Consider the following 23,835-nt stretch of genomic DNA (forward strand, 5'->3'; position numbering starts at 1 on the left):
GATGTATAAATATGACACCATGATAAGTCATAAAAGCACTTGATGTGGATCTTATTATTGTAGGAATACTTAGTAAACTATGCATAGACACATTAGTCCAAAATGTAACTCCATAATGCCAGCCTAGTTCAGCAAGGGTGGAAACTGGACTTTTAAAGTCAGTTAACTCCCTTGTCTCGGGAAGATGTGATATGTGAAACTGAGGCATTGTATGTGTTATGAGGGTCAACATTGACTGTGAAAAGAATACAGATTTGAACTGGTAAACAACAAGGTGTTTCAGGGACTTAAATCTAACTTGCTTTCTCAATTATATAGCCCAAGCCTTCTGCCCCCTTATCCTGGTTAAATCAGCCACTATACCTGATAAAGTGGGTCTGTGCTCAACAGGGTCGTATGTATTCTGGTAGATATGTTACATATTGCTATGATACAACAAAAATACAGCATTTTAACCCTATTCTCACCCTCGGCTGGAACAGGGTTTTCGTTTATCCATTATGAGCAATTGTTAAGAGGCTGAAAGACACAGCGTCGTGCTTACTTCCTCTCAGGATGATTGTTGTCCATATCATATGTAATTGGATTTATTCATACTTCTCATATCAAAGCATTGGATATTATATCTCATGCTTCAGCTTATTCAGTCTATAATCCATATTGATATATAGTAATGATATTATCATACAGTCATGATATTCAGACATACAGGATCATTCTAAATGCATCCCTGTGATATATGTCCTTATTTCATATCATTTTTATTGGCTTTTTAACAATGGAAATACTTCTAATATCAAACCATTGAATGTTATATACTACTCAAAGAAAGTGAAATAACACCAGATTTTATTTTTAGTCTGTAATACTGTATGCTATATTTAGTCTGGCATGACACGATTTTTGAAAGTTGGGTGTTCTTTAACTTCTTTTGAGTAGTATATATGTCATGCTTCAGTATATTCATGAATTCTATTATGAAATATTTGTGATGTAATCACACAAACATATAGTTATATTATTTCATTCAGGGGTGGAGGTTTTGCCATGTTAAACAGATTTTTAAAGAAAGCTGCTCTTGTTGGCATTAGTTTATTGACTACTTCAACTGAATGTGACTATGTTTGGTTTTTGCATCTTCTGCACACAGCCATGACACTGCTACTGTGTGGTGGATATTGAAGTGTATATGTCAGTGCATGCTCTCAACTATCTCAGCTTTTTAACTTTTATATCCATCAGGATTCTTTAATTCTTTGTTTTTATGTGTCCATGAAAATAAATATGTAAAATCAGTTTTCTTATTTGCTTATTATTACTTCTCAGTGGTGCCCTGAGGTGTTGTCAACCAGATTAACTGGATACCTTTTGTTTGTTTCTTTCTTTAACGCCGCACTCAGCAATATTCCAGCTATATGACGGCGGTCTGTAAATAATCAAGTCTGGACCAGACAGTCCAGTGATTGATATCATGAGCATCAATCCACGCAATTGGGATATGATGACATGCATCAACAAAGTCAGCATAGTCGTCTCTTACAGCAAGCATAGTTTGCTGAAGACCTATTCTTACCCCGATCTTCACTGGTGCCAGATTTTATTGGGATATATTTTCATACTCCATCTTTTATTATATAGTTAAATTAGAAAATTCTTTTTACCAGACTGCTTGGACACACTGGTATTTCACAATAGTTTACATGTTCGATTGTATCACTTTCTCCTCCTCCCTCAAAGACGTACGGTCATATTGTCTTCTTTACCCCAATGACAAAACCCAAGGGAGACCGACATCTAGTTTTACAACACTCTGGTGAGTCACAACACGCAACACACGGGTGCAGGCTAAAACGGCACCTCAGCAAAACGTCACCGATTTCTCTGGCGAAAACGGCACCGCATTTGGTGAAAACGGCTACGATGTGTCGGGCGAAAACGGCACCTCTATTTTTAATAACGATAAGAACGATTTTTGTAGTAATATATATGGTTTATCATATAATGGGTAGGTTTCTCGGCAGGATAAAGCCAACGGATAAAAACCATATCCGTTGGGGTCATATGCGGATAGAGATGCAAATATCAAAGGTCAAGTAGGGACTAGGCGTACATGTTGCTTCGCCACTTATTGGTGTTTGCAAATTACCATGTAAGAATATGGTGCCGTTTTCGCCAAGCAATAGTAGCCGGTGACGTTTTGCTGAGGTACAGTTTTCGCTATAACCCAACACACAGTAGGATCGCCGGCAAGGAAGCTGGAATAGAAGGCAACAAAGCCAAATAATTCTTTTCCGGGCCACTGTGGCAACACGATAGACTAACATCTAGTCTGAAATGAACATATTTTACAGAAAACATCTAGTCTCTGAAATGAACATGTTTTACAGAAAACATCTAGTCTGAAATGAACATATTTTACAGAAAACATCTAGTCTCTGAAATGAACATATTTTACAGAAAAAACAGTTGCTAAATTATAGTTATAAAATATAATGAAAAGGAGCCCAGAGACTTTCTTCATTTTCCGATACTGCAGTAATCTAAACTTGCCAAACATTACAGACTTGCATGGGATGTATTGGATATACTTGTTTCAGGGTCTGTATGAGACTAGCAACACGACTACATCAGGTAGTTCATATAATATATATCATGTCAACGACTATATCAGGTCAGCGAACAAGTGTTATGCGAATTAACAGGTAAATACGACAAACCAGTCAAACCTGACACACTGAGATCACGAGAAACAGACGCGTAAACAGTTCTGAAACAATCAATTTCAACTACGTTTGCGGAATAAACGGCTTGACGTGTCTGTTTTTCTAGACCTTCGTCGTTTGTTTCAAATCGGACTATTGCTAATGGACATATAGACCATGTAGTGATATAACAAGGTTTGAAAATGAATGTCAAATTCCAGGATTGAAACCATCCATTTCAAAGCCTTGGGTGTGACATCTTCCCGAGGCAAGGAAGTTAACTGACTATAAAAGCCCATTTTTATAGTCGGTTAGCTCCCTTGCCTCGGGAAGATGCAGGCGTGTAACAGTATTTAAAAAAATAGAAAAGATGTGATGTGAAATTTAAAAAATCACTGTTTTAAAACCTAAATTGCAACTTGCTGGTGTAAAGCCTTGGTTTTGAAGTTGAGCAAGTAAGTCGAACACTCATGCAATCAAGGTTGACCAGAGGTTTAAGGAACCTAACATATAGCAGACCGACACCAAACCTGCCTCACTCAAATCTTTCATGCTGGAGTAATATTGACTCCCGTGATGTGACCCGACTGAAATACCGTTAAACCAAACGCACTCGCTAAAGTAACAATGGGTGACTTGTGTACAGAACTCCACACACACACACACACACACACACACACACACACATTTCGCCCCATACATTCATAATGTCGCTTACTGCTCTATGGGTAAATGGCTGTCCATATATCATGTTGCTAAATACGGTGTCAAGACGTTTTTAGAAGAATGAGCAGATGAAGCTTCGACATAAATAGATTGCCATTGCTCAATACTCTTCATTGAAATAAAAGCGACAAAATCCTCCCTAATTAGGTTTACTGAATATAATAAAAAATTAACAGTTTTGGGAACAACTTTTTAAAATTGTGTGCTCAGTCTTCACTGCAAAAATTGAAAAGAAATTTAAAAACTGAATTGGTGAAGGATCGATCTACCTTGTCATGCATTATATTGCAATTATTCTTTCCATTTTTATTTATTTATATATCATATCATATTTGTATGTTAATGTAGAATAAAAGCGTCAAATAGGGAATTACCGCTTCCAGTTGAAGATCAAATGCATGGTCGGTAACAACATCGAACTTACATCAATTTATGGGGAGGGGGGGTGCGTTGGGCATGCACTCATGTTTTTAGAGGATATGTATCGTGTTACTAGCTACGGATTTACATTATGTTGATGTTTACTACGCAGTTCAGAGAGCTGAATTTGGAGAAAAGGTAACTACGAAACAAATGCATTCCTGTGTTCCCTATCAGTGGAGTAAACACGTTCTCGCCAGTGTGTGAAAGGAGCAAACGGTGTTCGTTCACACGAACATATTTGTCACCTAGCCACAGGACGTTACGTCATGTCTAGAGTAGCCAATGGGGTTAATCTGTTTATGAATACGACCAAGTGCGTCACCCCACAGCTTGCACGTACAAGTCCTAGCTTCCGTGTGTACCTGTCAACAGAATCTCTCATGTTTTTATACCCCCGGGGAGAAACTTCAATATTTCATTCATAGACATTAAGATGTAGTTAATGTGATGAATAAACATGAGCGATATATTCGATATAATGCTAAAAAATACAGTCATGGACACAAAGGACGTGGTTCATAATTTCAACTAAAATAAGCAAAGTTGCATTTATTCGTTTTAACTTAGAACGTCCTTTCTTTAATTTACACCTTTGTGAAAATCCTCTAAGAACTTTTATCCAAAAACGTTCAAGATATTTAATAATAATTATACCGAATTACAGAAAAATGGACAAACAGTGTAAATATACTATCCATATTTTTTCTCTTCTTTCTCTGTATTTTGATATTTAAAAAATCAATATACATAACAAAGGTGTAATAAATAACGAGGGTATTTTTCTACAACGTATTCCCAATACCATTCACATTTGTGAACAAAATATATTTAATCTAAGCTCACCAAAATATTAATAAATACTCCCGTAATTAGTGTTATGCAATTCAGTTATTTTTCTCTTGGACTGATGGGCGTTTCTCTACGTAATAAGAACACGGAACAACCAATGCATGCTTACTCCCTCAACATCCGGGATGAAACAAGAAATAAATAGAGCACGTCAGTCCTTGACATCCTCACTTATCCAAAGAACCATCGTGAAGCCTAGGCCACAGGTATGTACACAGCCCATGCTCAGTCTCTCAGTGCCGCAGAATGATGTAGCGTTGCGGTGTAGACCAGGTGCTTGATGCTTGTATAACCTTCCACTAGAATACATCAGTGTCAACACTTGTAACATGATACACTTCAACCGTTGCTCTTATGAATATGACAGGACAAACTTGTATATTAATACATATATGTTTCTTATGTACATGTGTGGTGGGTTGATGGGGTGATTGTCAAGCGAATACCTCTGTTCTGTTTGCCACATGGGTATAATATGTGAAATTCTTTCTTGGTGTGATATGATATGGCTGGGATGTGGATATAAATTGCTCCAAACCATTATTTATACTCACCATTATTTATACTCTCTTTAGGTGAATACATGGAGTAATTAGATATCAGGCTACAAGTAAATGTTTCTTATGCACGTATTACACTATCAAAAACTTGGTCAAAATGGACTTTGGCCAAGTTTTTTATCAAAGGTTCTGATAGTGTAAGGGAGAGGACCGCCTTCGCGAGATCCATGTCGGTAGGCTACAGCGAGAAACATATATTATACTGTCTACATTGCCCATGGTGCAAGCAATATGTATATCGAACATCCATGTGATAGGTACATATGAACTTGTGAATGTCTGTCCTGCATCATATATGGAATATGTATATTCTTTGAAACCACAACCAATCTAGACTGTCAAAAGTCATGTCTAGACAGCACAGTCAGCATCAGGATATAATATTTTTAGAGGTGAGGTATGCGTAATAAAAGATTTCATAGACTGTATATGTCAGTCTATTGTTCAAGCGTACTCCTCTCGTTAACTCGTGCGTAAGGATTGCTGACAAGGACATCGATGACTACTTCTACTTTTCACAATTACACTCCGCAACTAATTACGCAATGTTTGTATGATGATACAAGTTATTTAAACAATGAAGCGATGCGGTGCACTCCTTGGTCAACACAACGCAACTGTACTGTACGACTGCTCGTTTGATTAACCATGTCAACTGTTAATGGCTTTTTAGGTAATGGACGACAAGCATGTACACAAAATCAAGTTACTAAGAATATCTTAGACCTTTTTGTATTTAGGATGTAATTACATTTAATAGTTGACTAATTTGATATTTAGTTTTGGTTTAATACTTAAGTAGGTTGTTATCTCGACACCTTATTAATGGACGTACAAGGAAAATATATTTTTTTAAAGATTTGAGTTCAAATGTGCACATATCTTTATCTGATTAAAAGGAACACGCCCACGTGAAGGATAATATTTACTTTCATGATAATGTTTGTTTTCCCAGTGTCACAATATACTCTAAAGGCAACAACAAAATTATTATTATTTTTATAATTATTATTATTATGCAGCGTTTAACAACAAACAATAGCAGTTATAGTAGTAGTGGTGGTAGTATCACCATCATATGACTACACCTCTTTTTTTTCAAACTGGACACTTTCTTATATCACATGTGACACATTCCTTACCTGATGATATTCATAACACGATGTTATTACGACTTTACGTTTTTGAGTTGAGCATTCTTCTGACCCTGCGGAGTGACTGACGTCTTAAGAAAAAGACAGAGTCTCCACATAGCTGTTTCAGAGTATAGTATCGGGACATTTCGAATAGTGTTTATGAACATAAAAAACGTAATAAACACTTTATTATATTATGGATATACATGCATCTGTTTTGAAATCCAATCGTGAATGACAGCACTTTAAATTGTGCAACCTGTCGTTGGCATTAATTGCTTAGTCACATCTGCCACGTGTAAATAACGTGAACATCACTCACAGCCAGTGTATTGACTTCCGAACATTGTCCTGAGCAGCCGTCACAGACAGACAGTGAACCTCTCTATTCAAGACACGGCGAATGTATTGTTGTTATATGCCAGAGGAGCAGGATGACCTCGATGGCTGCACGGGTCGACTGTGGTGACGTAATTCCACGTCACTTGTCGCTTCAAATTCAGTGCTATTTATGTGACATGTGACGTGTGACGCAAGTGTCTATTATATAATCCCACCTGAGAATAAGGTCGCCCGACTTAAGTTTCTGTGTTTTCCAATGATATATACTTTTATTCAAAAGCCTACGTACGAAAATATATTTGTCGCATGCTGAAACTGTCGAGCAGTTAAATGAATGAAATGAAGCTTGTCAAAATGTACTGTTGAACAACTAAAATGATGTTTAAGATCTTTATAAAATCAACGCTGGCCCCATTGTTCCATTAACATGACTCTCGCATACCCCTGCTGGTACCAAACCTGAGTCAAATGACAGTTTGAAATGAGAAGGTAAACAAGATTGTTTATTTCCTTTTTGGCCAAAGGACATATGGAATTATTATTATCTCTAAAGTTGAGCACATGAAATATGTATTTAGCAAATCTCTGACTAATTTTTGGACGTTCATCTTGTAGCAAGTTAATAAATTGTAGTACACTTGGAAATCTACATAGGAATTCAGATACCGTGGATATAATATGGACACACCATAACAAAATAGTATTCATCTCCAATTCATTAATATAGAAAGGGCAAATACGATTTTCCCATGCTAATTTAGAATTTTCCCATCTTTCCTTTTCAATCGTTAAATTATAAGAACCCACTCTGCACCGAGTTAAGACTATTCTATATTTGGAGACATCAATTAAAGTTAAAAATTAAATAATAAGGGAATGATTAATATTTAAAAATAGTCGAGTTTCACTTATCGACTTTAACTGGTTTCGACACATGGAGGACGCACATCTATTGTCCTTTGCTTAAATTCCTTTTGAAAATAAAATACCATGTATCCGAATTAGTTAAAGGGCATATTGCTCCCCCTTTATGTCTAGGATTCTGGACTTCTCACTGACATTCATCATAACAGTTTAGTTAACAAAGTAGTGTTTAACGTCATTAAACAACCTTGCTGTGACAACTGGTTTGAGACTTGTGCACTTTAAATGGTTTGGGGTTTTCTGACGGCTTGAAACAAACTTGCTAGGAGTGCCATTTTGCCCGGGAAGAGTGCACCTTTAACATTCTGAACGAGAGGAACCGGTTTGAGTAAATGCACACCCTGAAGTGCTAAGCCCGTCGCAGTCCTTAAGGAACATGTGACATTTCAACGGGTTCCGGGACGGTTTAATGTTACAGTGGGTGAGGCCCACCAACCATTGAGTGGATAAACATAATTTCTGTAGATAAACTGGGACGTGTTTGAACTGAAATAAGTAAGTGTACATGCATATCATTCCCCTTGACCATAAGCTGTGTTAGTGTGTACGTTGTGAGATGGACACCATGTCTGTTAATAATACAGTAGAGGTTATTTAGTTATTTGTCTTCGTTGTTTGTTTGTTGTTTAACACCGCACAATATTCCAGCTATATGACGGCGGTCTGTAAATTATCGAATCTGGACCATGACAATCCAGTAATTGACATCATGAGCATGAGCCACGCAATTGTGTACACGATGACATGCATCACCCAAGTAAGCGAGCCTGACGTCTCTTGCGACAAGCATAGTTACCTTTTACGGCAAGCATGGGATGAAACCCGGATCTTCACGGGTCTATTTGCCTTGTCTCAGAATTAATTATGATATATTTCAATTGTCAGATCTTTGCGTGACACTGATAATATCTACGAGAGTACCTGACGTTCTTTTTTATCCTTCGTCTCACGAGTGTGTAGTTTATATGACTATTTAAATTCCACACTAGCACCACACAGAGTAGTGGCTGTTATATTGACTGATAGACTAAACATGCGCGCAAATACCATAAATCCGTGATCAAACGACCTTTTTTGTAGGGTTTTCGCGAACCCCTCAGAAACGACATCTAGGAAAGACATGCTTTTGATTTCAGAAAAAAAGTAAATTGATCAAAGGGGAAAAGTAGTGATGTATATTTATCAAAAGAACTTAAAGGACATGAGAGATTAACTATAGTGATTATAAAGATAGGATGATCTTTAACTTCTTTTGAGTAGTATATATCTTGCTGGTTATCAGGTGTGATGTTATCTTTGTACTAGAGATCTACTCCACAGGCTCTATTTCTTTTTTCTCAATACCGCCACTTGTTGAAGGTAACCTCTGAGCATGATTAGATAGAGCGAGACCCGTGAATATCGGAATAGAAAATAGGTCTTCAGAAACCAATGCTTTCCGTAAGAGGCGACTATGCTTGTCATAAGAGGCGACTAACGAGATCGGGTGGTCAGGCTCGCTGACATGTTGATGCATGTCATCGTATCCGAACTACGTGGATCGATGCTCATGATGTCAGTCATTGAATTGTCTCGATTAATCACATACCGCCGTGATAAAGATAGGAGGTTGCTGAGTGCGGTGTCAAACAACAAACAAACAAGATAGAGCGAGGACTAGACTGTAGGTCATATGCACTCAGATGTATTCCATCTTAAGATAGAGCGCCCGCCCTGAGAGCGGAAGGTCCGGGGTTCGATTCCCGGCCGCTTCATACCAAAAGAACGTTAAAGGATCCACACGGGGGACTGTTGACAGATTGGGGGGAAGAGCAATTCACGACAGGGTCCATGTGTCTTCCACGAGTGAAGACCGCCTCCGTGGTCTAATGGTAGAGCGTCCGCCCGGAGAGCGGAAGGTCCGGGGCTCGATTCCCGGCCGCTTCATACCAAAAGAACGTTAAAGGATCCACACGGGGGACTGTTGACAGATTGGGGGAAGAGCAATTCACGACAGGGTCCGTATGTCTTCCACGAGTGAAGACCGCCTCCGTGGTCTAATGGTAGAGCGTCCGCCCTGAGAGCGGAAGGTCCGGGGTTCGATTCCCGGCCGCTTCATACCAAAAGAACGTTAAAAGATGGTACTTCTTGTTACCCTGTCTGGCGGTAGGCATTAAGGGACTTAAACAAGGACTGGTCGGCTCGGATTCAGTATACTGTGTCTGAGTGGGGTATTCATGTTAAACTGCGGCATGGTATCCCAGTGAGCTAGCGCTATAAATCGGCAACAATCCGGACTAGTACAAGCAGCCACAAACACAAACACGTACGTGCACGCCGCTATATAAGTGCAATAATCGTGGACGCGACGTTAAACCCCATTTCACCTCACCTCCACGAGTGAAAGATCACCACATGGAGCTGACTGAGTAGAAGTACTTGGGAGCGTTATCCCATAATCTAATCGCCTATTGACGCAATGTGATAACTTTTGTGACGCCATACCGACGTTATGTCGTGTTTCAATTGAGGACAGTGTCAATGCAAACTCACATTTTGCCCAGCACTATGTGTATACCACTCAAGAGAAGTTAAAGAACAGGCGATTTGTTTCATATGACTATAATAGATCTGTCATGATCTAATCAAGAAAAAAATCGGGTGTCCTTAGTTTCTTTTGAGTAATATGCTACATTTTGTTACATGGCAGTGTAATTCATTGTTAAACAATGATTGCAACTGTATTAATTACATTATTTCTGTTGAGATTCAGTAGAAGTTCTTTGGGTTCTATTTTGACAATGATTAGTTGTCAGGAGTGCTGTACTATTTAATGTAAGCAGTGGTGAGAAAGTTACTATAATTAGAGGCTCGGACTATCTGTAAACATTCGGAATAGCATGGATAGATGTCAAGCGTTATAGGAACATAAGGCATATTCTGTGATGTTCAAGTGACACTGGACTGGTCAGACACTGTGTTGAAAGTTGGACTGGTTGGACTTTGTAAGTGGGGCGGGGGCGTCCCTGTCTCATCTCAAATTTCATCTGACATTACATCAAGACAGCGGTTGTGTGAAAATCACTTATCCTTCCGGGTTCCCAGCCTTGGCCTACGTCGTTACCTTGACCTCCGTTGCGGATAGGTGAATATTATAGTAACTGAAGTTTTTTGCAATCACCACTGCCATCGTTGTTTGTATTTGACACTGCCATTTAATATTGTACTACCACTCTATTGCACCCTTCCATTGTAAGTGCTATGCAGTAATTTGCATTATATGTAAACCTAGTTAATTGTGTAATGCAATTGTTGATTGTATACTAGTTGTTGGTTGTTTGTTGGTTTCACACTAAATTCCTTTACGTACAGATTTCTGGATTAACTTTTTTTTTCAATTAGGGAATCGACACGTAACAACTTGGACAATGAGAACATATTTCTGACATGAGAGTTTCTTTGTTTCATCAAAGCGTTCTCAGGGGCCATACATTGTCCCCGGAATTTCTTGAAAATAATAACTATGATACACATATTTAGGAAAAATAAATTGTCTGCCACACACGTGGCATTGTTGCAATGCGGCTTTTTTAGAAAAAAAACATATTAGGCTCATAGTTGTAATTAAAAAAATATCTAGTTTCAAAAATCCCAGTTCCAGTATCAGAACAACACATCGATTTACACCCTTAACCTAAAGAGATAAAATGGACGCATTCCCGCGTTTCCAGACAATACGATAAGCGTGTTTACCTGTAACCAATAGGTGTCAAATGTAAAGGGCCAATGTTTACCGAAATCTTAAAGTGTTCGTATCCAAGCAGTAGAACGTGGCATCCACTGGAATTTTATCTTCAAATAGCTTTAAAACAAATCGTGTACAATGCACAATTAATTGACGACGCATCAAATGCAAATTTAACCTTCCATCAACAATTTAACGGAAACATATTACAATAATAGCTAACGTTTTAGAATACGTTTATCCATTTCGGTAAAACATTTCTCTTTAAATATTATTATTTCCATGACACAATAACCTATAATTTAGTATTTTAATACAAATTTGCCTTTTTATGCACATCCCCCAATTTTCAACATACAGCGATGTTGCACAGACAACGGGGCAACTCTGACATAACGTCATGTTTTTAAATTATTGACGAACATTCACGCTCTTTGAAGTCAATAAGCGCCCTGTCTTACACATAGCATGGAATCAATTTTCTACATATTTACTCCGGTACATCGACGAATTCATCCTTGCGATAAAGAGCAAGAAGGATGTATTTATTTAGTAATTCTTTATCCCTTACATTCAATCATAAACTTACCTTTCTTTCTTTATTTATTTATTCATTTATTTATTTGCATCATTCGGGCGGTCGGGTAGTCTAGTTCGCTCGTCACGCCGAAGACCCGGGTTCGATTCCCGACATAGGTACAATGTGTGAAGCCCATTTTTCTGGCGTCCCCCGCCGTGATATTGCTGGAATATTGCTAGAAGCGGCGTAAAACCATACTCACTCACTCACTCACTCACTATTTGCATCATTCAATTGTTGCCCTCTACGCGAACGCCTGTTGTCACCATGATTTTCACTGATCCATTCATATAATATTCAATGCTATTTTGCCTTTTACTCCCAGTGGAATATGTTTTCGGCAGGTAATCGAGACTGGTTTTTCTCTGGCATTGACGTTTTGTATATGTATGATTGTTTGTTAGCCAAGGATAGAAAGTGTGGCTACTTAATAATGCTATAATTAGTTGTATTACGCGGCAGTCACCCGTATCCCAGCTACATCACGCAACCTGCAAGTACTCGAGTCTGGCATAAGACAAACCAGTGGATGATGGCATGAGCAACGCTCGGTAAACGATGATACATAGCGAGGTGACATCGTGTACAAATGTTAATGTCCCCTTTTAAATAACCAGCTAGGTGGAGATAGGGAGGGGCATGCCCTTAGAAGTAGCGTGTCCCTCAGCTGGGACATGCCTGGGGTTGCAAGGGCAATATATACGAGGCCTTGACCCCAAAACAACGTACTTGTAAACACTGAATGTGTGACGTGTCAAGATGACACATCGGATGTCGAAAGATTATAATATCGACCACGAGTGACAATTTAATGATATCACTTATTGAAAATACGCTGCATGCTTAGCGACAGAAACGTCAGCTATGCCGAGCAATACAGCTATGGATAATGTCAATGTGATCTGATTGTAGTGACTTTGTATTATAAGGGTGCAAACAAGAAAGACGTCAAAGGCCATTCGCTACGTTAGCCGAACTGAGCCAGGAATTGCATGAGGAGCGGACAAGAATCCCCCAGATTGTCCTTGGGAGATTGATTCGGACCATGCCACGCCGTATAAATGAATTGTTGACCAATCGTGGGGGCTTCACCTATTTTGATCAAATCATTTAAAAACTTTCAGTTTTTTGACTGCACACCCATGGGGTCTTCCTTACAATACACCCCAGCATTGATTGTCATGTTACACCTTGTCCTTCCTTTTGGCCCAGTCGTCTAAGGCGCCGCGATTCGCTGTGCAGAGTTGCGTCCCTTAGGCTCGCCAGAAACCTATGATTGTGGGTTCGCCCAGATTATGTTTCTAGGTTTGTCAGCACCATACCCGTGCTCGTGGGTTTTACCGAAGTTGTAAACGTCTGAGACCTGCATCACTTCGGACTTTCCTCCCACATGAAGCTGACACGCCGTGATATAACTGGAACACTGTTAAAAGCGGCGTTAAACCCAACTCACTCACTCCTTCCTTTTGTCTATACCCCTTTACCACTGCGCGGTACCTCATTGTATTTCTGTTTCTATTAGAGTATATATGAGGAAGACGTTTTCCTTCTATCTTCAGCTTTGGTATAAAAGTACTGTGAATATTGATAGATGTTTTAGCACTGAAGCTTCCACCTCGTATAAACATACCGTCGCAATTCCTGAGTCGTCTGAACTGACGACCAGGTGGTCACTTTGTGCGGCCGGGATGATCGTGCAGATGTAATCATACTCGGACGTCGTTACCACCGCTGGCGCTGTCAACCACGTCTTTGCCTTATTCGACCCGTGAAGATTCCGGGGTAGAAAAGGTCTTCAGCAACACATGCTTCTCGTAAAAGGTGACTATGCTTGTCGTAAAAGGCGACTAACGGGATCGGCTGGTCAGGCTCGCTGACTTGGTTAATGCATGTCATCGATCCCAATTGCGTGGATCGATGCTCATGATATTAATCACTGGATTGTCTGGTCCAGACTCGATTATTTACAGACCGCCGTCATATAGCTGGAATATTGCTGAGTGCGGCGTTAAACAACAATCCAACCAACCAACTTTGCCTTATTCCTTCTTGATTAATTACAGACCGCCATTAAATAGCTGCATTATTGCTGACTGCGGCGTGAAACATCATTCACTCACTTTGACATATACAACAAACCAGCCCAGTCTTCAAACATTTTTACGCGGATGAGTTGCGGCGCTTGGATCCTTGTCAGCACCATACCCGTGCTCTTGGTTTCACCAAAGTGGTAAACATCAACGGCCTTTATCAGTGTAGGCTTTACCCCACGCCGTGATTTAGCTAAAATAGTGTTCAAAGGGGCTTGTAACTCACGTAACAACGTAACATGTTGATAAAGACAGAGCGGGGTTGTTACGGTTAAAAATCACGAAGGGAGATGGTCGGGGATTGATTTATGTTTACGTTTATGTCCCGTAGGGAATAGGGATAGAAATTGTATATCATTTTATCTTAATATGAAACACCTATAAGAACATAAGACTCTTCTATCTGCCTGAAATGTATTGCCATATTTCGAATATCTTTAAATTTAGAACGCTTCTGTCTTCCAACGATGTGAGGTTAAGAAACTTATGTAAATATTTATGTCAAAGTTATGAAGTGAGACAAAGTTGCAAATACTAGAATATATACTATGATATAAGTTACTTATTAATTCATGTACCATTGCCATATGTATGTAAGCACTTTGACTGTATCTGGCCCAGTGGCCTTCAAACGAATAAAAGACTTAACTTGACTGACAGTCTTTCCAATCTCACAAACACCGCGACAGCTCTTGAAAATCTATAACGTTCTGGAAATGTGGCAGTAATCTGATCTTTAAACTTCTATCAATAAAACAGAACATTTGTTTCGGTGATTAATATGTACTCCTAAAAGACATAGGCCGAGTCCGTATGAACACTGCGGTTTGGGACAGTAGGCCTTTCACGTGAAGCGGTGCACGTGGAGTTCATGTTCTGCGTGTGTTCGTCACAACCGACTGGTCCACGAGCGAACCTTCCACCCCTGCTGTTGTTATGGACTGCCCGGATAATGCAGATCCGCAGGTTCACGTGTTAGGTCGTGATATTGCTTAAGTTGTTTTTTTCTGTAATACCATTCTTTTCACAAACCACAGCGGCCAAATAACAGATTTGGACTTGGTAAAATATGACATTATATATAATTCAATGTGTTTGATGTTAGATGACTTGTCAATGTGTGTTGATTTTATTTGCCGTAAATTCTTTATCTGTACTTTCCGTCAAGTTGTTTGGGTAGTCGGCCCGTACATCACGCGTCCCCACGATCAGCTGGGACAAAGTCCAGGGGGATCTGGGCAGTCTGGAAAGTTACCCGATACATTTGCTTCGATTGCAGATATTTTGGTTGTAACGACCCTGAGATATCAGTTTTGTACAGTATAAACCCGTTTTCATATATAATGCACGTGCAAAAAATAAACCGGATGAATGCAATTTGAATATCAATGCCATACCAATGATGTATTTAAATCCATGCAGTTGATAAACGCTGCATTTACGAATACCACAGACTTAAACGCATGAAGGTCTTACTTTGTATGCGCTTTAAACGCCACTCCACCCCACACAAATTCTTATAATACCTAGGGCGATGGGTTGCCTGGTGGCTTAACTGTTCGCTCGTCACGCCGAAGACGTTCGATTCCCTTCATGGGTACAATGGGTGAAGCCCATTTTCTGGTGCCCCCCGCCGTGATATTGCTGGAATGAATTGCGTTAAGCCATACTCACTCACTCCTTTATTCATCTTCATATTCCTCCGCAAGCTGTGTTTTGCACTGTGGGTGAAAATCTGAGAATACGTATAGGAACACTGCGATGAAGTAGTGTTCCCTGATTTCTTTTCCTCATTATATATATATGCTCAAAATCCATTTCGGAGAAGTCTACCAGCATGCAATGAAGACGAGAAGTATATGTATTATAAAAAATGATGCGAAATGATATTGATTCATAAACTTCGATTGATAATTAGCAAGTATATGGTAAGAACGAAATATGTTCAATAAGTTTCGATTGTATAGATTACAACTGTTAAAATGTAACTTGTCTGAGTGGCAAAGCAAACGTGCTTGTTTTCCTGCGTACTGAGGGAACGGTTGGCGTCGATATTTGCCGAGTTGCGTCCACTAGCGTCGAAGAAACCTATAACCAGTTTATCATGGGTTCAAATCCCGGTAGGCCTTGATTATGTTTCTGTGTTTGTCAGCAGCACACCCGTGCTCGTCGGTTACACGCGTGGTCAAAATACAAAAGGGGCACAGGTGGCAGAGTTGCGCCCCTTGGGAACCTCAGAAACCTATGATCGTGGTAAACGTCTAACGCCTGCATTATTTCGGGCTTTCCTCCCACGGTAAGCTGACATGCTGTGATATAACTGGAATACTGTTCAAAGCGGCGTTAAACCCAACACACTCACTCACTCACTTACTCAAAGCGGTGTTACACCAAACGCACTCCGACGTACCATAAGAGTGCACGGTAAACCTGACCAGGATGACTGGCTATCAGTGTTTCGGTACTGATGCTGTGATACGTCAATCAAGATTGTCTGTTTTAAATCGTGTTGTATATAATAAACAAAGAGATCTACCGAGTAGACATGGCCTTACTTAACTCGTCATCAAGTCAAGAGACGTATCTTTTCATTGATACGGGGTCTTTCCTTATGTCAATGTTGTCGTTACTTGGCCTTGATAATGTGTTGACGATGTGGACGTGTACCGCCACAATCTCCTGTATCTGATAACGCGAACAGTCATATATCTGTGGAAACAGACACGTTTGTGATTCAGACAAGTACACGTGTATCAGCCTTCATTTATTATAACACGGGCAATATATGCGTACATTGTTATATCACGGCAAGAGCATTAAGTGACGACCGGTATGTATATAGAATTATGTTACCATGTTACGTCACATGTAAGATACTTTAAGTTAATTGGTCAGTGAACACTACCATTTTGTTACATTTCCATGGACCCCGCTACAGCGATGAACAACTGGAAAACAGTTTGCCGATCTTTGTAATCTTTGCAAATCGAGCTCCTTACAGCGACACGGCGTCGCGTTATGTATATTAACATTGACTTTAGATGTACGTGATGCATAGAGCCTACACAATGTCACCTTGTAATATGGCGACAAACAAACGTTTCGATCTCAATCTCCGTTTGTTTAATAAATTGTGTTAAATGATAGACATGGCTATCGTTTCAAGTCTTTGATAGGCATTTAAAAGTGATTCACATAAGGAAGAGAATATATGGATGAGAACTTCTTTATTATGAGGAACACAACGTTTCGGAGTGTATGCTTACTCCTTCATCAGGTGAATGGCAGAGAGCATATAGATGTACATGTAAGGACAACAAAATTGATAAGATAACAAAACGTTGTGTTCCTCATAATAAAAAAGATGACATCCATATATTCTCTTCCTTATGGCTATCGTTGTAGGCTTATACTTGGGGAATACGGTTTGACGTACTCACTGACGTACTCCTCCGCTGTCGACTCAGTTCACTCGGCCACACAAAACGTACTGACATCAAACCGCATTCCCCTCGTGATGAGACTACAAGTTATTGTAATGAGACCCGTGAAGATTCCGGGGTAGAATAGGTCTTCAGCAACCCATCCTTGCCGTAGGTGGCGACTATGTCTGTCGCAACAGACGACTAACGGGATCGGGTGGTCAGGCTCGCTGACTTGGTTGATGCATGTCATCGTATCCCAATTGCGTGGATCGATGTTCATGATATTAATCACTGGATTGTCTGGTCCAGACTCGATTATTTACAAACCGTGTTCATATAGCGGGAATACTGCCGGGGTTGTCGTTAAACAACAAACAAAGTGTCCATGGAAATCGACGATGTTTTTAATAATAGTGAGTATTTGTTGTAATTCGGCACCATACCCAGGCTCGTGAGTTTCGCAAACGTGGCAAACGTCTGGACCTGGGTCACTTTCACCCTCATTAAGCTGACACACCATGATATAACTGAAATACTGTTCCATACGAAAACATGTTCCAAACGAAATACTGTTCAACCCAACTCACTGACTGAGGAGTGGGAATGAATAATAAAATTCAACTTTAATTCGACAATATTTCAGCCACTTAGCAACATTATTGATGGAATTTGTCGCCTCACAGCACAACAACAATCAGTGCTGAAGAATGTGATCATGTTTTCATTAGTCGCTAGTGTGGATACTCAAAATAAGGTTGTAAGTCAGTCGATGTAGAATATAATCAGACTCGATTCATAAGGAAATCTGCCAATAATATTAACAGGGTTTGGTGCAAAATAATTTCTTATACATATTGATTTCAATTTATGTTTTAGAAATAATGAAATCTGAAATAAGTCAGAAAAGTTACACCTTAGGGAAAACAAGGTCAAGGCCAGGATACAGAATCCTACAATACAGGTTCATTATTAACTACAGTAAACTACGGTTAGAACGAACTCAAAGGGACTACTAATTTTAGTTCGTTATAAACGTAGTTCGTTATAAGCATATATACAGCATAACTACAGCAAATAGTCGGGACCAAAAAGTAAGTTCGGTATATCAGTCAGTTCGTTATAAGCGTGTTCGTTTTAACCGTAGTCTGCTGTAAGTGAATAGCTAAAACCTGTCTTTTATTTGCCATACGTACAGAAACATAAGTGCATTGCTTTGTAATACATTAGTGTATCCATGTACCAAAAATATTCAAAGGCAGCTGAATGTGATCAGCCCTGGTGGAGGGAATCAACTCGGCGGGTAGAGTTGAGTGTCACACGTGTAATCTCGTGGTGTGTGTACGCTGTCAGCTAAAAGGAACATATTTAAAAACACTTGAGATATGGTCGGTCACCTGCTTTATCTCCCCGTGGGGACGCTATATAAGACCACCCGCTTTTGGCCCAGATGAGCTGAGGGGCTGACTTTGTTAAGGTGAGGAACTTTGGGTACAACGGTCGTGTGGGATCCCCGTACACTTTCTCCACGACCTTGCCTTTTCATTTGATATCCTGAAAGTACCGTGTACTGTATACGCACTTTTGCAGACGATTGTTTCACAAAAAAATTCCATTCCCTGGACCAGCATGTATATGATTACGATTTGGTGATTGAGAAAAACTTTCAGGATGTTCTGAGTTTTTATTCTCATATAAGTATAATGTAAATCTATATTTAACTGAAAATCGATTTCTGAGAAAAGTTCAGCGGCGAGGCGTTCTAATTTCGCTCTATATTAATGCTTATTTAATGAAAACGTGTGCCATTACAGAATTGAAATCCACTCTCAAAATTGAGCCATCTAGATTTTGACAGCTCTTTTATTCCGTTTGTCGGACATTAAATGTTTCATTGATTTGGCGTTTTCATATATATAGCTGTGCATGGATAGTTGTCAACTCAATGCCTTAGTATTATAAAAGTGCAATTGACTCGTGAAATAGAGCTGTCAGCAAATTCACTATTTCATTTATTGCATTTCTCGGACATAACACACCAGGTTGAAGGGAACTATTTGTATTTAATCACCGTCTTAACGAGATTAGGTAATGACTTCTGTCAGTAAGGACATTGATAATATCGAGATGTAAAATCAAGTTACACGATGTCTTTCAATTTAATAAAAAAAACAATCGTTTGCAGTATTGTCGTAATTTCCTGATGGTGTTCAGATATCCGGTGTATTGTTATCAAATGTCAGTCGGCACACGGTAATCTTTCAAACAACGTAAATGAATGTGAGGTACATATCTGCGTTCAAACCAAAGTTCACTTCTCTTCTTGTTTTCCAGATAGCCACGATGCTGAAGTTCTTCGTCCTAGTTGTCCTCCTGGGGGCGACGTTCGCCAAAGAGTAAGTATACATTTTATTTCACAAATAGGCTTTAGTTTATCAATACACAAACATAACAATAAAACCTCGTTAAATTGAACTCCACTATATCGAAATATCGTTTAACCGAAGTGACTAGTGGTTCCATCAGAGTCTCAACAGAACTATTGTCCAATATTGGCACTTCGCTTGTCTCGAAATCGACATGTAGAATATTATGTTCGATTGTCACCGAGTCTTCGAGTTAACATAGCCCCACTGTACCTAGATATGATCTCGTGTATCTTGGTGCCTTATTCCTTAAACTCTGCTATAAAGCGGTGGCAATAGTAATGCGACTTGGACCCAGGCAACGGGTGTCGAATTTCAAAAAAATACTTTTAACAAAGATTCACCTGTTCCTCATTACAACTGCTGGTCATTTTACCAAAAATAAAACATAAAACATAAAACATAAAACGAAACCACCGCGCAGGACACAAGCGTTGACTTTTCTGAGCTCTATCAGAACACTGATCCCAAAGACCATAGCATATTTTTGCAACCAAAGTTCGAGAATTTTACACTAAATGGATGTTTCAATTTCGGCTTAAACATAACTTGTTTAAAGGTTGTTTAAGTCGAGGTGAGTGGATGAGAATGGATGAACGCCATACTTAAGTGGACTTATCACATTGTACCCAAACTCGATAAGATCCGGGGTAGAATAGGTCTTCAGCAACCCATGCTTGCCGTAAGAGGCGACCAACGGGATCGGGTGGTCAGGCTCGCTGCCTTGGTTGGTGCATATCATCATATCCCAATGGCGTGGATCGATGCTCATGATGCCAATCACTGGATTGTCTGGTCCAGACTCGATTATTTACAGACCGCCGTCATATAGCTGGAATTTTGCTGAGTGCGGCGTTAAACAACAAACAAACAAACAAATCACATCGTACCATTGTGACGAAATAAGCCCGGCTTCCAATATGACGATGGATCGCTTTAACCACGAGACTAGGAATTTAATTAATCACCTGATAAATGTTACCCTGGTTACATGTCCATCAGTGTAAACATTTAATCACCCTGTAACGAATCGGCAAGGTTTGTGTATTCAGCGAGTAAATATTGTTTTACACAAATTCCATGTGTATTAAGTCTGCCATTATCGCTATCACCGCAGCGCTTATTCGCCGTGATGATTCAACACGGATGCGCCCGGACCAATCACACCCTTTACGGATATTACAAGCAAATAAACTATTTGAGTTTGCGAGGATTACTGTAGAAGCATTTTGATGTGTTTACACGTGATGTGTCGCAATACTCCAGAAGAATAGACGCATGACATTTTGACATTTATATTATTGGCTACACAGTCCCCGGTGGCCTTTGAGAATACCCTGGCTTGGTTTTTTGAAATATTTGAGTTGTTTCGTTTAATGCAAACGCAGTGGACATTCTTAACTATATATGACTTATTTTGGTGTCAACAAACATTTAACAAAATTTACGGATTGACCAAGGCTACTGTTTCAAACTGGCCGCGGCCTTGCCGATAACCATGACAACAGACTGGTTAACCTACACTCACGTTTGAACCTTGACACGCAATGAGCTAGCCTCATGTATAATGTACTGATGCGAGATTTAGCGGGCAGGTTTTACTTAAAGACATTTCTTTGTTTCGTCCTCTCACAGGTCTCAGTACGTCCACAAACATTTAGATAACTCGCTTTACCCCGAAGTACTAGACATTGCTGCGTCGATGTGTGTAAATAACTGTCGCTTGTGCCACGAGTCACTTAGACAGTCTTTCATTACATTTGTCACCCTACGCCTCGGCTGTTTACTGTTAAAGGTCGCTAAAGACAATATATTTTTGGCAATTTTATTTTTCTCTTTGTTTCGACTACTATAGCAACACGCTTCTAAATACTGTAACACATCCGCAAACCACGATAAGAAGTTTGTTTGTTTGCTGTGTAACGCCGCACTCAGCAGTATTCCAACTATGTTTCGGTGGTGTGTAAATAATCGAGTCTGGACCACACAATCCAGTGATCGACATCATGAGCATCTATCCACGCAATTGGGATGCGATGATATGCATCAACCAAGTCAGCGGCCTGACCACCCTATCTTGTTAGCCGCCTCTTACGACAAGCATAGTCGTCTTTTACGGTAAGCATGGGTTGCTGAAGACCTATTTTACCCCGGATCTTCACGGGCGCACGACAAGTAGGAAACAGTGGTGTAGGGTATGTGTCTCTGTTACCGTGATAGACACAGGAGTGGCTGACTAGCCTGGTAAGTTAAAGCGTTCGCTCGTCACGCCGCACCTGGGTCCGATTCTCCACATGGGTAGAATGTGTCCATTTCCCCACAGTGATATTGCTGGAATATTGCCCAATGCGGCGTAAAACCACACTCACTCAGTCAATTGATAGACAGTAGACAGGGGGTGGTAGCCTTGCCTGGTGTTAAAAGCCTTCGCGACTCGCGCAGTAGGCCTTGATTCGATGACCAACATGGGAAAAATGGGGAAAATTCATTTTTGGTGTACTCCGTCGTGCTGGAATGCTGTCAAAGGTGGCGCTTAAACGTAGCCACTCACTTCACATACGGACATGGTGCAATGCTTAATAACATTGCAGTTGGGAAACGCACGGTATCGCCTTGTGTTGCCACATCGACAAATGTAAGGTGGAGCTCAATTTTCAAAATAATGCAGTGAAGCCGTAAATCTGCCAATGCAGCTTATACAGGCATATTTATTGATACAGATATTTTGACCCGTGAAGATTCTGGGGTAGAATAGGTTTTCAGCAACCCATACTTGTATCAGTGTCAGGGGTCGCAGCAACGTGCCCTACATTTTGTATTGTGAGTGAGTTTGGTTTAACGCCTCTTTGAACAGTTTACCAGTTGTATCACGGCGTGTCAGATGAAAACCTTCAAGATTAATGGAAAGATATGTCTCTCGACTTGATGATGAGTTAAGTAAGGCCATGTCAACTCTGTAAATCTCTTTGTTTTGTGTGTACCGCACGACAATCTTAATTGACGTTTCAGATTATGGAATTACAGATACATTGATAGCCGGTCCTCCAGGTCAGGTTTACCGTGCACACTTACGGTACATTGGAGTGCGTTTGGTGTAACGCCGCTTTGAGTGAGTGAGTGAGTGAGTTGGGTTTAACGACGCTTTGAACAGTATTCCAGTTATATCACAGCGTGTCGGCATAATGTGGCAGGAAAGCCCGAAATGATGCAGATTTTGGACGTTTACCACGATCATAGGTTTCTGGCGTTCCCAAGGGGCGCAACTCTGCCACCCGTGCACCCTTTCGTATTGTGATCGCGTGTTTAGCAGCCGTATTTTGCATATTCAATGGTGGACAGTCCTGTGTCATTATGTCGTTATCATCATATCATTAATATACGTGTCGGAGGCACGGGTGGCCCAGGAGTCTACGGCATGCTGTACAGAATTGCGTCCTTAAGTGTGTCAGAAGCTTGGGTTCGAATCCTAGATTCGTCATGGCTATGTATCAAGGATTGGTAGCACTTTAAGTGGTAAACGTGTAAGACCTGCATCACTGGGGCTTTCCTTCACACGAGGGGCGGTCGGGTAGCCTAGTGGTAAAAGCGTTCGCTCGTCACGCCGAAGACCCGGGTTCGATTCCCGACATGTGTACAATGTGTGAAGCCCATTTCCGGTGTCCCCCGCCGTGATATTGCTGGAATATTGCTAAAAGTGGCGTCAAACAATACTCACTCACTCCTTTTACACGAAGCTTACACAACGTGAATTTACTGACATACTGTCCAAAGTTGCGTAAACACACCTTCCTTACTGATAGCGTTAAAAGCGACGTTAAACCCAACTCCCTCACTCAATATATGCGACGTTAAACTCACGCCTCGATATAGGAGAATATTCTCAATATGATGTAGTTCATGCATATGTCGACCAGGTATAGATCAAATATAG

At 40.1% G+C, this 23,835-nt stretch overlaps 1 protein-coding gene across 10 annotated transcripts in view; it reads left to right on the forward strand.

Moving 5' to 3' along the window:
- Positions 1-4,790: 4,790 nt before the first annotated feature.
- LOC124117076 (CD109 antigen-like) overlaps positions 4,791-23,835 on the forward strand; it is a 59,353-nt gene continuing 40,308 nt past the window's right edge. For 9 of the 10 annotated variants that reach the window (XM_048387541.1, XM_048387542.1, XM_048387540.1 and 6 more), the window contains exons 1-2: positions 4,791-4,906; positions 19,813-19,874. In XM_048387541.1, the coding sequence (XP_048243498.1) occupies positions 4,802-4,906; positions 19,813-19,874 (167 nt within the window). In that variant the 5' untranslated portion in view covers positions 4,791-4,801. Of the gene's footprint in view, positions 4,907-15,094; positions 15,119-19,812; positions 19,875-23,835 lie in introns of those variants that run through there. The other variant, XM_048387543.1, reaches the window with a different exon arrangement.

The sequence above is a fragment of the Haliotis rufescens genome, unplaced genomic scaffold (genome assembly GCF_023055435.1).
Source record: "Haliotis rufescens isolate VD_foot unplaced genomic scaffold, xgHalRufe1.0.p SCAF_7, whole genome shotgun sequence".
In the NCBI taxonomy this organism is placed as follows: domain Eukaryota; kingdom Metazoa; phylum Mollusca; class Gastropoda; order Lepetellida; family Haliotidae; genus Haliotis; species Haliotis rufescens.